This window comes from Coenobita brevimanus, chromosome 57 (genome assembly GCF_032717465.1).
Source record: "Coenobita brevimanus isolate Jiangsu-jjx chromosome 57, ASM3271746v2, whole genome shotgun sequence".
NCBI classification, from domain to species: domain Eukaryota; kingdom Metazoa; phylum Arthropoda; class Malacostraca; order Decapoda; family Coenobitidae; genus Coenobita; species Coenobita brevimanus.
In genome coordinates, this window is record NC_137010.1 from 472,836 (window position 1) to 483,204 (window position 10,369).

Consider the following 10,369-nt stretch of genomic DNA (forward strand, 5'->3'; position numbering starts at 1 on the left):
AAAGTACGATCAAGAAACTCAGTAATAGATTTCTACTTAACAGAGAAGCTGATCACTGTTTTTGTGATGACGGCTGCCACACTTTCACTTATCTAGGAAAGAAAATGGTAGCAATTTCATCCACTTATATAATCTAATGAGTTTCAGAGGAGCACTAAATTCGAAGTATCACGAAACTTCTCATGTGATTGCAAGAGTGAGGGTTTCACGGCTCATTTCATACAATTCTTCACAGGAGGTTCAATTCTGCACACACAGGAAGCTTTATGAGCACGGCTACTTGTGTACTTCTCTTTAGTATCGCACACATTCACAAGAACGCTAAGTCATGTACGTTTATTCACCTCTCACACATTCTTCCTGTCATAGTTAATATCATAAAACAGGCCTCAGGATTTCCCATTGTGCGTTGGTTTGGTGGCCTTGTTTCTTATTAACTCGTCAATCACCACCACGTTGTTTTCAACCTGTGCTTGGGTCGTCTGCTGCGGTGGCTGTTGCTTATTTCCACTTGGACTTGCATCTCTTTTCTCCTGATCGGGGACATCATGGGTCGCTCCTAACTGTCCCTCCAACCTCACATCTTTATCCGTCGAGTGGTCCAGATCCTCGTCTAGCGTTATGTCAGTGTGGTCGGAATGGAGGGCGGGGTTCTCATAGAAGTGGTGTCGTGTATCATCTTCGTGGGTGTAATAGAAGGCCGAGTGTCGATTATACATGACAATTCCTACAACCAGAATGATAATGAGTAATATGATGACCACAACTGCTGTTACAATTGCCAAGACGAGTGAGAAGTTTGATGAGCTGGCACTGGCTGCTGCAAGATCAAATGTCCCTTCTGGGCATGGCTGCAACTCCAACCCATCCACCTCGATGATTGGCTTGTCATACATTTCAGCTGGCGACTGGCACTTGAGGCATCCTGGGGCATCCACATCTGGCCTGCAAGCCAAACGGAAAGCACGGGAATTGTTGAGCCAGATTTTGAGGTAGGGAATGTGACACTCATCACACGACCATGGGTTGCCATCAAGCTTAACATGGGTGATGCGGTCCAGGCGACGAAGGACAATCTCTGGCATGCCCCTAAAGCTGTTCCTGCGGAGGTCAAGGGTGTGGAGGCTGGGGAGAGAGTGGAGGACATCAACTGGTATATACTGCAGGCTGTTGCTTGAGAGATTCAGGGCCTCGAGCTTGGCCTGCTGACTGAACATGTCCGGGAGAAGCTGTTTAAGGTGGAGGTGACTCAGGTCCAGCCGCTTCAGCCTTCCAGCGTGTTTCAGCAGCTCCCGGATGTGCTCAGGGTTCATGTGGGAGTTGGAGATGCTGAGGGCGTGTATGTGAGCAATGATGGGACTCAGGTGTCGAAAGGAGGAAAACTGCAGCCTGTTGGCACCCAAATCAAGGCTCTGAACGGAGCTGTCCTCAAAGGCCATCCGTGAGATCTTTTCCATCCGGTTCCTAGACAGTCCCAGATGCTGTAGGCCAAGTCCTTTAAATGTATAATCTCTGAGCTCATAAATTCGGTTGCCATCCAGATACAGTCGCTTTAGTCGCTGCAGGTCCATGTATTCCTCAGAGGCAAGTGAGGTCAGGTGGTTGTCTCTCAGGTCCAGTGTCTCAAGGAATGGAACGACCCTGTACAGTAATGATTTGATCCTCGTCAGCCCGCAGGACGCACAACGCAGCGTCCGCAACTGTGGAAGGTCTCTCAGCACCTCCGGATCAAGCTCCCTGATGGCATTCCCGCTGAGATCCAGGGTGTGGAGGACACGGAGGTTGAGGAACATGCTGGGGCTGAGTCCACGGAGCTTGTTGTGGGACAGGGTGAGGGTGTTGAGGCTCTCCTGCAGCGCCATGAACGTCCCCGAGGCGATGGAGTTGATATGGTTGTGGTCCAGGTGGAGGGCCTGCCAGGAAAGAGGGTTGTGTTAGTCTCTTTAACGGATACGTCTTAAAAATGACTATGTACACCCACTAAAAATATATTAGTTATCCCTGGGTGCAATGAACTCTGAAATTATTTGCACAAGGGAAACAGTGTTCATTTGGCACTGGTATTAGATCAGAATCCTTGGTCCCTGGGTCATATTGTATCAAACCACAAGGGTAACGAATATATATGTATATTTTTTTTTAGTGGGTGTACATTGCAGAAGTACCATGGATATTGTTAATGCCGCCAATGTTAGGTAAAGTGATTATAAACTGCTTGCTGAGATAGACTGAATGGTGAGCCGTAATCTTAACGTTATAACTGTCAGATTGTAGAATATCCTCAACAATCTGATGATTATCATACTGTACTGTGTAATTAATTCCGCCAATATGTGCATAAACTTGAGAACTATGCAGCCCTCACAAGGAAGCTCCCACACACCCTTTCCTAAGCGATTTACTTTGCTTATCACACCTTAGTGTACTATTCTGTGTTATATAAATCCATCAAGCATCGCCATACTCTGCATAAATAACGCACAAATGGATATTAACCAGTCATATCCAAAACAAATCGCTAAGGAAGAGGTGTTAGAGAGCCTCCTCACTGAACGAGAACACGGGCTTATAATTCAGATGTGTTTATGTGTATTTGGTAAGCACAACCTTCAATTACACCTACTTAGGGTGAGAGAGAGAGAAGTAAATTGCCAAATGAATCAATAGGGTGTTAGAAGTATCACAAATTCTGCTGTGTTGTGTTATCGATTACCAATGCCACTGGAGAGAGAGAGAGAGAGAGAGAGAGAGAGAGAGAGAATGATGATGAGTGAGGGGTGAGTGAACGGTGTCAAATCACTGTCAACTCTTCACGACAGAGAGAGAGAGAGAGAGAGAGACAGACAGACAGACAGACAGACAGACAGAGAGAGATTCGTAGCAACTCTTACTAAAGTGATTTGCTCTCGATATTGCAACTTAATATTTAATGTTATTTATGCCTTTCCACAATCGATACAATCTGAGGCGGCGAAACATGAAGGTATTATGATGCATGAAAAAATAGTAATAAATAATGAGTTATTTAAGAGGAGCCTGTGGAGTCACATGGAGAGATAGGCTGACGAATGAGGATATAAAGGAGCGTTGTGGTGTTGATGTGGATGTGATAGGAAGCGTTATGAGGAACACACTGAGGTGGTTTGGCCATGTGGAGAGGATGGAGGGTGAAAGACTGACGAAGAGAGTGTATGTGAGTGAGGTGGAGGGGGGAAGAGGGAGGGGGAAGCCGAGGATGAGATGGAGGGATGGGGTGGAGAGGTATATGAGAGAGGGGTGTGTGAGTTGGGAGCAGGGCAGTGAAATGGCGGGGGACAGGGCGACTTGGAAGCGATTTGTTTGTGGCCACCCCAAACGGGATTAAGGAATCTGGCAATAGATAGATAGATAGAATAATAATAATAATAATAATTCTCTTTGTACTTTTATACATTTCCATTATCAATATCGTTAGCAATAATAAAATATGAAAAATTTTACAAGCCGAGAATGTGTTACCAATGTTTAGAAAGCTCTCAAACACCTCTTCCTTACCGATTTGGTCCAGAATAATACATGTTAATTCACCTGCCATCGTTTAGGAAGCTCTCAAACACCTCTTCCTTACCGATTTAACCCAGCGTAATACACGTTAATTCACCTGCCATCCTACCTTCCTCTCAACCCACCTCCAATCCATCCAGTCCTGTCAAATGCGAGTCTAGGATCAGGGTGATGTTGTTGTGCGTCAGATTAAGGAGCCGCAAGTGCCTCAAGCCCCAGAAGGTGTTCTCCCCAATGGCAGGCACGTTGCTGTAGGTAATGTGGATTTCCTGGACCTGCGGGAGGGGGTCAAAGATGGGGCCCAGGGTTACCGTCGTGGTCTGGTCCTCTGGGGTCGTAATAGTGAGGACCTGTGAAAAAAAGAATGGTAGTAAAGGTGGAAAATAATGACCGTGCTGGTGGTTATGGTGGGAGTGGTGATGGTTGTTGTACTAGTAAGTGGTAGTGGTGGTGGTAATTCAGTGGTGATGATACTACTACTACTACTACTACTGTCTTACTGTTATTTCGGTTATATCAGTGCCTACCACCACCACCACGCGAACGCAACTATCCAGCACTCGTACCGTATGTGAGAAAAACAAACGCATAGCAAAAACAAACCTATATTAATCACTATTATTGTTATTATTATTATGGAAACAGTGCAAATGGCGAAAAAAAAAAAAAAAACAGAGGCAAATACTAAGCACGAGCGAAAACGGTTTAAAAAAAAGCGCGTAAATGGCAAAAAAATCGCGTTCATTAGCGCCACAACAAACAAACGCGCATCGGCCGTCTCCGCGCCTGACTTGTTTTGCTCATTTTGGCGCGCGTCTGAAATCCAATATGGCGGAGGGGTAAACAAGGGGGAAGGCCATATATTGTGCCGGAGATTGATATATTGCGGTGGGGGTGGCATATATGAATCTCGAAAATATAGACAAAAAAAAAATGGAAGGAAGTTAGTAATATGGATAAAATCGAAAATAAAGCGAAATACTGGTGGAATGAAATTAGTGACTATCCATTTTAGCTATGTGTAAAATTCGCGTGTTTCTATCTTAGCCAATAATATGTAACAATGTAAGTACTTGAATACGACGCTAGTCACGAAGAAGTGCTTTGACAAGTGCGTTGGATAAAAATATTAACCCCTTCACTACTATATCCTGTTCATTCTAATTTGGCTTATTTCACTTTAATTTGGCCCAGATTTTCGTCCTTTTGCAGCTTATTTCAAGTAGCTCAGTAGTAAAGATAATGCTACGGCTCTACATCCTTTCCACAGCACTTCTTCGTGACTAGTATCATATTCTAATGTTGATCTATTGTTACAACTCAGCACTGAAGACGGAGAGAGGTGGTGATTTTGGGCCATGTCTGAGTGAAAAGGGTATAGGAGTAGAACTGATAAATGCTGCGCTGTAGCAATAGATTAACACCAGAATATAAAGAAACGGCTTGGGTGATAGACAGAATAAAGAGAGAGAATAAGGCTGACAGATAGACAGATAGACAGAGCTCGATAGACAGTATAAAAAGCAAAACTTATGCAATTTCCTGGTGAAGTATGATGGCGAAGTGATGGTTGGGGAGGGGAGGGGAGGGGGAAGATGGAAGGGGAGGGGAGAGAGAATGATGGGAGGGGAGGGAGCAGACAATGGGCGTTATATATGGACACCTATATGAAAAAGAAAGAAAATAACAGCAGCAAAACGAAAAATAAAATAAGAAAATAAAAGAGGGAATGCTATGCCGAGAATTTTTAAAGTGTTGGTGGGTGATGGTGGTGAGGGAAAGGGATGGAAAAACAAATGAGGATGGATGGCTGTGTGTGTGTGTGTGTGTGTGTGTGTGTGTGTGTGTGTGTGTGTGTGTGTGTGTGTGAGAGAGAGAGAGAGAGAGAGAGAAATGAGGAGGGATATATATATGTGTGTGTGTGTGTGTGTGTGTGTGTGTGTGTGACCAGAGATGGAGTGTATGAGGGAGGGTGGCCAACAGAGGAGTATGTAGTCATCATCATCATCATCACCCTAACCTCTCTTCCCAATCTTAGGATGGAATGAAAGAGGGTTATGAAACAAAAAAAACATACAAATGAAGGAATTATCAACAACATGCCCACTAAAATGAACCTCTCTCTCTCTCTCTCTCTCTCTCTCTCAAATTTACTTCCCTGCACACCCTCTTCCTTCCTCCAACTCTGTCAACCTTCATTCCATCACTCTTCCTCTCTTTCCCTCCCTCCCTCTCTCCGTCCTTCTTTCCTCTCTTCTCCCTCTCTCTCTCTCTCTTCCTCCCCAACGCACTCTGCTTTTCTACAACACTGTCAGCCTTCATTCCATCTCTCTCTCTCTCTTTCTTTCTTTCTCTCTCTCTCTCTCTCTCTCTCTCAATCCACCCATCCATTCATCCACCTATCTATCGATCTATCTATCTATCCATCTATCTATCTCCATTTCCACTCACCTTGGTACCCCTATCCATCGCATACACGGGAATAGGCCCAATGAAGCGGTCACTATCTATCTATCTATTACCCATCTATCAGTCTATCTATCTACCCATCTGTCTATCTATCTATCCATCCATCTATCTATCCCCATTTCCACTCACCTTGGTATCCCGATCCATCTCATACACGGGGATAGGTCCAATAAATGACCCGGCATCACAGGTCACTATCTTCCTCGCCTCCTCATCAAACCCACACCGACAGGATCCTGGGCACTTCGCCTCCACCGTCACCATCATCATCACTATCATCATCATCATCATCATCATCATCATCGGGGTGGCCATCGTCTTCGTCTTGTTGTGAGGCATCGTTGATCTGAAAGTGTTAGTAAGTGTTAGAGGGATGGACGGTTAGTAGAGTTAGGTAGGTAGTTGGGTGGGTGGGTGGTTGGTTAGTTGGTAGGTATGTTGATTGGTAGGTGGGTGGGTTGGTAGGTAGGTAGGTAAGTGGGTAAGAAGAGAGGGTAGAGGGAGGGAGGCAGAATGTTATGAAGGTAGGTAGGAAGACGAATGAAACGAAGAGAAGAAGGGGAGAGGGAAGAAAAATGGGACCAAAGGCAGGTATGTAAGATGAGAGAAGGAAGACTGGAAGGGAGAGGATGGGAGGGAGGTAGAATGGTATGAAGGAAGGTAGGTAGGTAGGTAGGTAGGTAGGTGGGTGGGTCGGTGGGTGAGTGAACGAGCAGGTATGTAAGTAGGATGAGTGGGAGGGTTTAGGTAAGCAGGTAGGTAGGAAGGCAGGTGGGTAAGATGGGTGGGTTGGTAAGTAGGTAAGTAGGAATGTTAGTAGTTAACTGGTAGGCTGAAAGGTAGTTTGGTAGACAGGCTGGTTGTCAAGTTAGCAGGTAGGATGACAGAGAGAAAGACATAGTAATTTAACGTAAGCATAAAAATACAAACAAAAATATACATAAATTAACAATGATAAACATAACGAGATACAAAATAAATTAAAATATATATACACAATTAAACACATGTACAAGAAATCACGATGTACAGTTGGCAGCACATAAACCTGGTACAGCATCAGCGCACAGCGGAGGTCAGGCATTTCGTACACTTTACAACCCTGACTAAATCGCATGTTGGTTGGCGTCACGGATCATGAATGAAGGCAGGTGTCCATTATTAGCGGAAATGACCAGGTGACTGTGATGTATGAACGTTCGAAATGTTAACACACACAGTCCCAGGTGTACATGTGCGGCCAACTATACATATTAACAGATTACAAATACACAAAGCTGATACATAAATACAAATATTACAGCGTTACATTATTTATAACTAAGTAATGAATTCTTCCAGTGCATAATTACTGTTCAAAATAAACCTCTTTCCAACTCAATAAAATCATTTGGTGTAGGTAAAGGAGTATTAATTAAAGGAAACTGTACTGAAAGGATACATGAAGTTGCATTTCATGTAATCCTTTCAGAACCAGAGGAGGCTGGGAATACAGTGATAATAATGAATACAGAGCGAATACAATAAAGGTGAATACAGAATACAGTCAAGGAATACAAATCTGGAAATAGGTACACAGAAAAAATACAATGAAACACAGTAAAAATAAAGAATACAAGATACAATAAATAGGAATACAAAAATGGAAATTAAAAGAAAAGAGTACAAAAATATGAAAGAAAATACGATACAGTAAAATGAAGAATACAAGGACAAAATTCCAATACAACAGAATACAATGGGGAATACAAGAAGAATACAAATCAGAATTCAATACATCACCGTTCTGAACAAGCACTGAACACTGTATGCAATCCTTTCAACACGAAGCGACGATGGGAAGAATACAATGAATACAAGACAGTACAATGAAGGAATACAAGAGAATACAACAGAGAATACAAGTCATCGTACTGAATGGGCATAGAAAATTGTATATATGTAGCCTTTTCAATGAGAGAGATCATTTTTTGAGTTGAAAATTTTGAGATGGTAGCAATTATTAAAAAAAAAATTATAAATACTGAAGATACTAATGGCTATTTCCAGTTTACGAGTACACACACACACACACACACACACACACACACACACACACACAAAGATAACATACACATCCATGCGTGGTAAATCTGTCACGTAACGAATATTAATTTCTTTCTCTATAAACCCCAGAATGAGAGAGAGAGAGAGAGAGAGAGAGAGAGAGAGAGAGAGAGAGAAATTACATAACTGGAACAGTGATATAACTTGGACTAAAGGAGAAGGAATGAGGAGTGAATCTCTCTCTCTCTCTCTCTCTCTCTCTCTCTCTCTGGCAATCAATCAAAGCCAAACAAATATACCGGTACACACATCAATACCCATGTGCGCATCAAACCCGCACGCACACACACACACACACACACACACACACACACACACACACACACACACAGTACGTATCTATAAATGCATACACACACGTACAATTCAGGAAACGCACATGTCAACGGATACATACCCTTTACACACACACACACACACACACACACACACGCAAATCCATCCTCGCTCCTTCCCTCCCTAGTCCTTCCTTCCTTCTCCCTCCCTCTTCCATTCCCTTCTTCCTTCCTCCCCTCTCCCTTCCTCCTCTCTCGCCCTTCACTTCTCCTTCCTTCCTCCCCTTCTCTCTCCAATTAACCCCTTCACACCGACAATATACTTCTGATTTTATTCATGCAACCTCCAGACGATTTTTTTAAAGCTCTAAGATATTTTGGATACTGCAAAAAAATATATATAATGCGGTTTCTGGGGCAAAAAAATAAAAATAAATACATTGAGGTGCTGACTATATACTCCTGTAGTAATAAAGATTAGTATACCTCTCTCTCTCTCTCTCTCTCTCTCTCTCTCTCTCTCTCTCTCTCTCTCTCTCTCTCTCTCTCTCTCTCTCCACCAATCAGCGTGTCTCTCCCTTTAATCTCAGCACCAATCATCGTCCAAGCTGGCTAATCTCCCTCTGCTTGCATTTCTTTGAGGGGATTTGCCACATGTCGAGGTGGAGGAGGTGGAAGTGGAGGAGTACATGAGTGAGGATGACGTGGAGTGGCGCAGGCGGTGGAAGAAGAAGGGTACATGAGGAAGGATGATGTGGATTGGAGGGAGTGGAAGTGGAGGGGGTACAGAGCGATGTGGAGTGGGGGGTGTAAGAGGTGGTATGGGGAATGGGCGACTTAACTGCTTTTAGTACAATCTATCCAGGTGAGGTTATGGATTAGGTGTTTGGATAGACTGTTCATAAATAGATAGATAAAGGTAGAGACACAGGTAGTATATAGTTAGATAGATAGATAGACAGATAGATAAAGATAAACAGAGAGCCAGAAATGTTAGATAGATGGGAAGATGGATGGCTGGATGATTGGATAGATAAATGCACTGAAATCACATATGCAATACACGTACGTTTTAAGACTATGCATTAAAACACAAACACACAAACGGACACAAACACAAACTCACACACACACACACACACACACACACACACACACACACACACACACACACACACACACACAACACACCTGGATTACGTAAAGGGATTACTCTGAACAATTCACTTACTGAAAGGGATCACGCATAATCCATCTACTTATTACATATCAAAGTCTATCTATTATCTCCTGTGCGTCCCTGTTGATGGAGGAGATGGAGAACAACAACCCACGTATTCCCTGCGCAACCCTGACGGTGAGGGGAGGAAGGGGGGTGAGGCACCACTCCGAATCAATGTGTGTGTGTGTGTGTGTGTGTGTGTGTGTGTGTTTATCATTCGTTCCCTGTCCTCAGATTTTGTCTATTTCACTTTTCCCATCTCTCTCTCTCTCTCTCTCTCTCTTTCCGTGAACTGATTCCGTTTCCCTCTGATTTACTCCCCGTCCCTGTCCTCTCTCTCTCTCTCTCTCTCTCTCTCTTCTCCCCTATCTACCCCTTCCACCCGTACCATAAAGCATCGTTCACTCACACCTTCCCATAAAACTTCGCACACAGACCAAAAAGATTCACTCATTCCAGACCCCTTCCTCCCCTAACTTATGACGTTGCATTTTTCTTCGTTCGGTCCAATTTATATCCTCTTTTTTCATATCTATATTGGTGTATAAATAGTGGGGTTTGAACGATACATTCTGGGAAAATGGAGTGTGTATATTTAGATTTATTGAGTCAACGCGATGGATTCTGAAATGGTCACCCTGTTTCATATTATTTCGTTTAATATCGTTTTTTTTTTTTTATTAGCTTTTTTTTATGCGAGGAAGAAGGAACCAAAGGCTGAGCCCGCAATAACAGTTCCTTCTAAGAAAAAAAA

At 43.3% G+C, this 10,369-nt stretch overlaps 1 protein-coding gene across 1 annotated transcript; it reads right to left on the bottom strand.

Annotated features, from left to right (window-relative positions):
• Positions 1-323: 323 nt before the first annotated feature.
• On the bottom strand, positions 324-6,309 carry LOC145402220 (uncharacterized). Its single transcript, XM_080274338.1, has 3 exons — positions 6,142-6,309; positions 3,669-3,893; positions 324-1,913 (listed from the first exon to the last, which is right to left on the bottom strand). The coding sequence occupies exons 1-3, from the start codon at positions 6,307-6,309 to the stop codon at positions 390-392; spliced, it is 1,917 nt and encodes a 638-aa protein (XP_080130464.1). The 3' UTR covers positions 324-389.
• Positions 6,310-10,369: the final 4,060 nt, after the last annotated feature.

Coding starts and splice junctions, on each gene's coding strand:
- LOC145402220 (XM_080274338.1), bottom strand. CDS start 6,309: ATGATGATGATGATGATGATGATAGTGATGATGATGGTGACGGTGGAG. Junction 3,894..6,141: donor AGATGGATCGGGATACCAAG/GTGAGTGGAAAT, acceptor TTTTTTTCACAG/GTCCTCACTATTACGACCCC. Junction 1,914..3,668: donor CAGGACTGGATGGATTGGAG/GTGGGTTGAGAG, acceptor CTTTCCTGGCAG/GCCCTCCACCTGGACCACAA.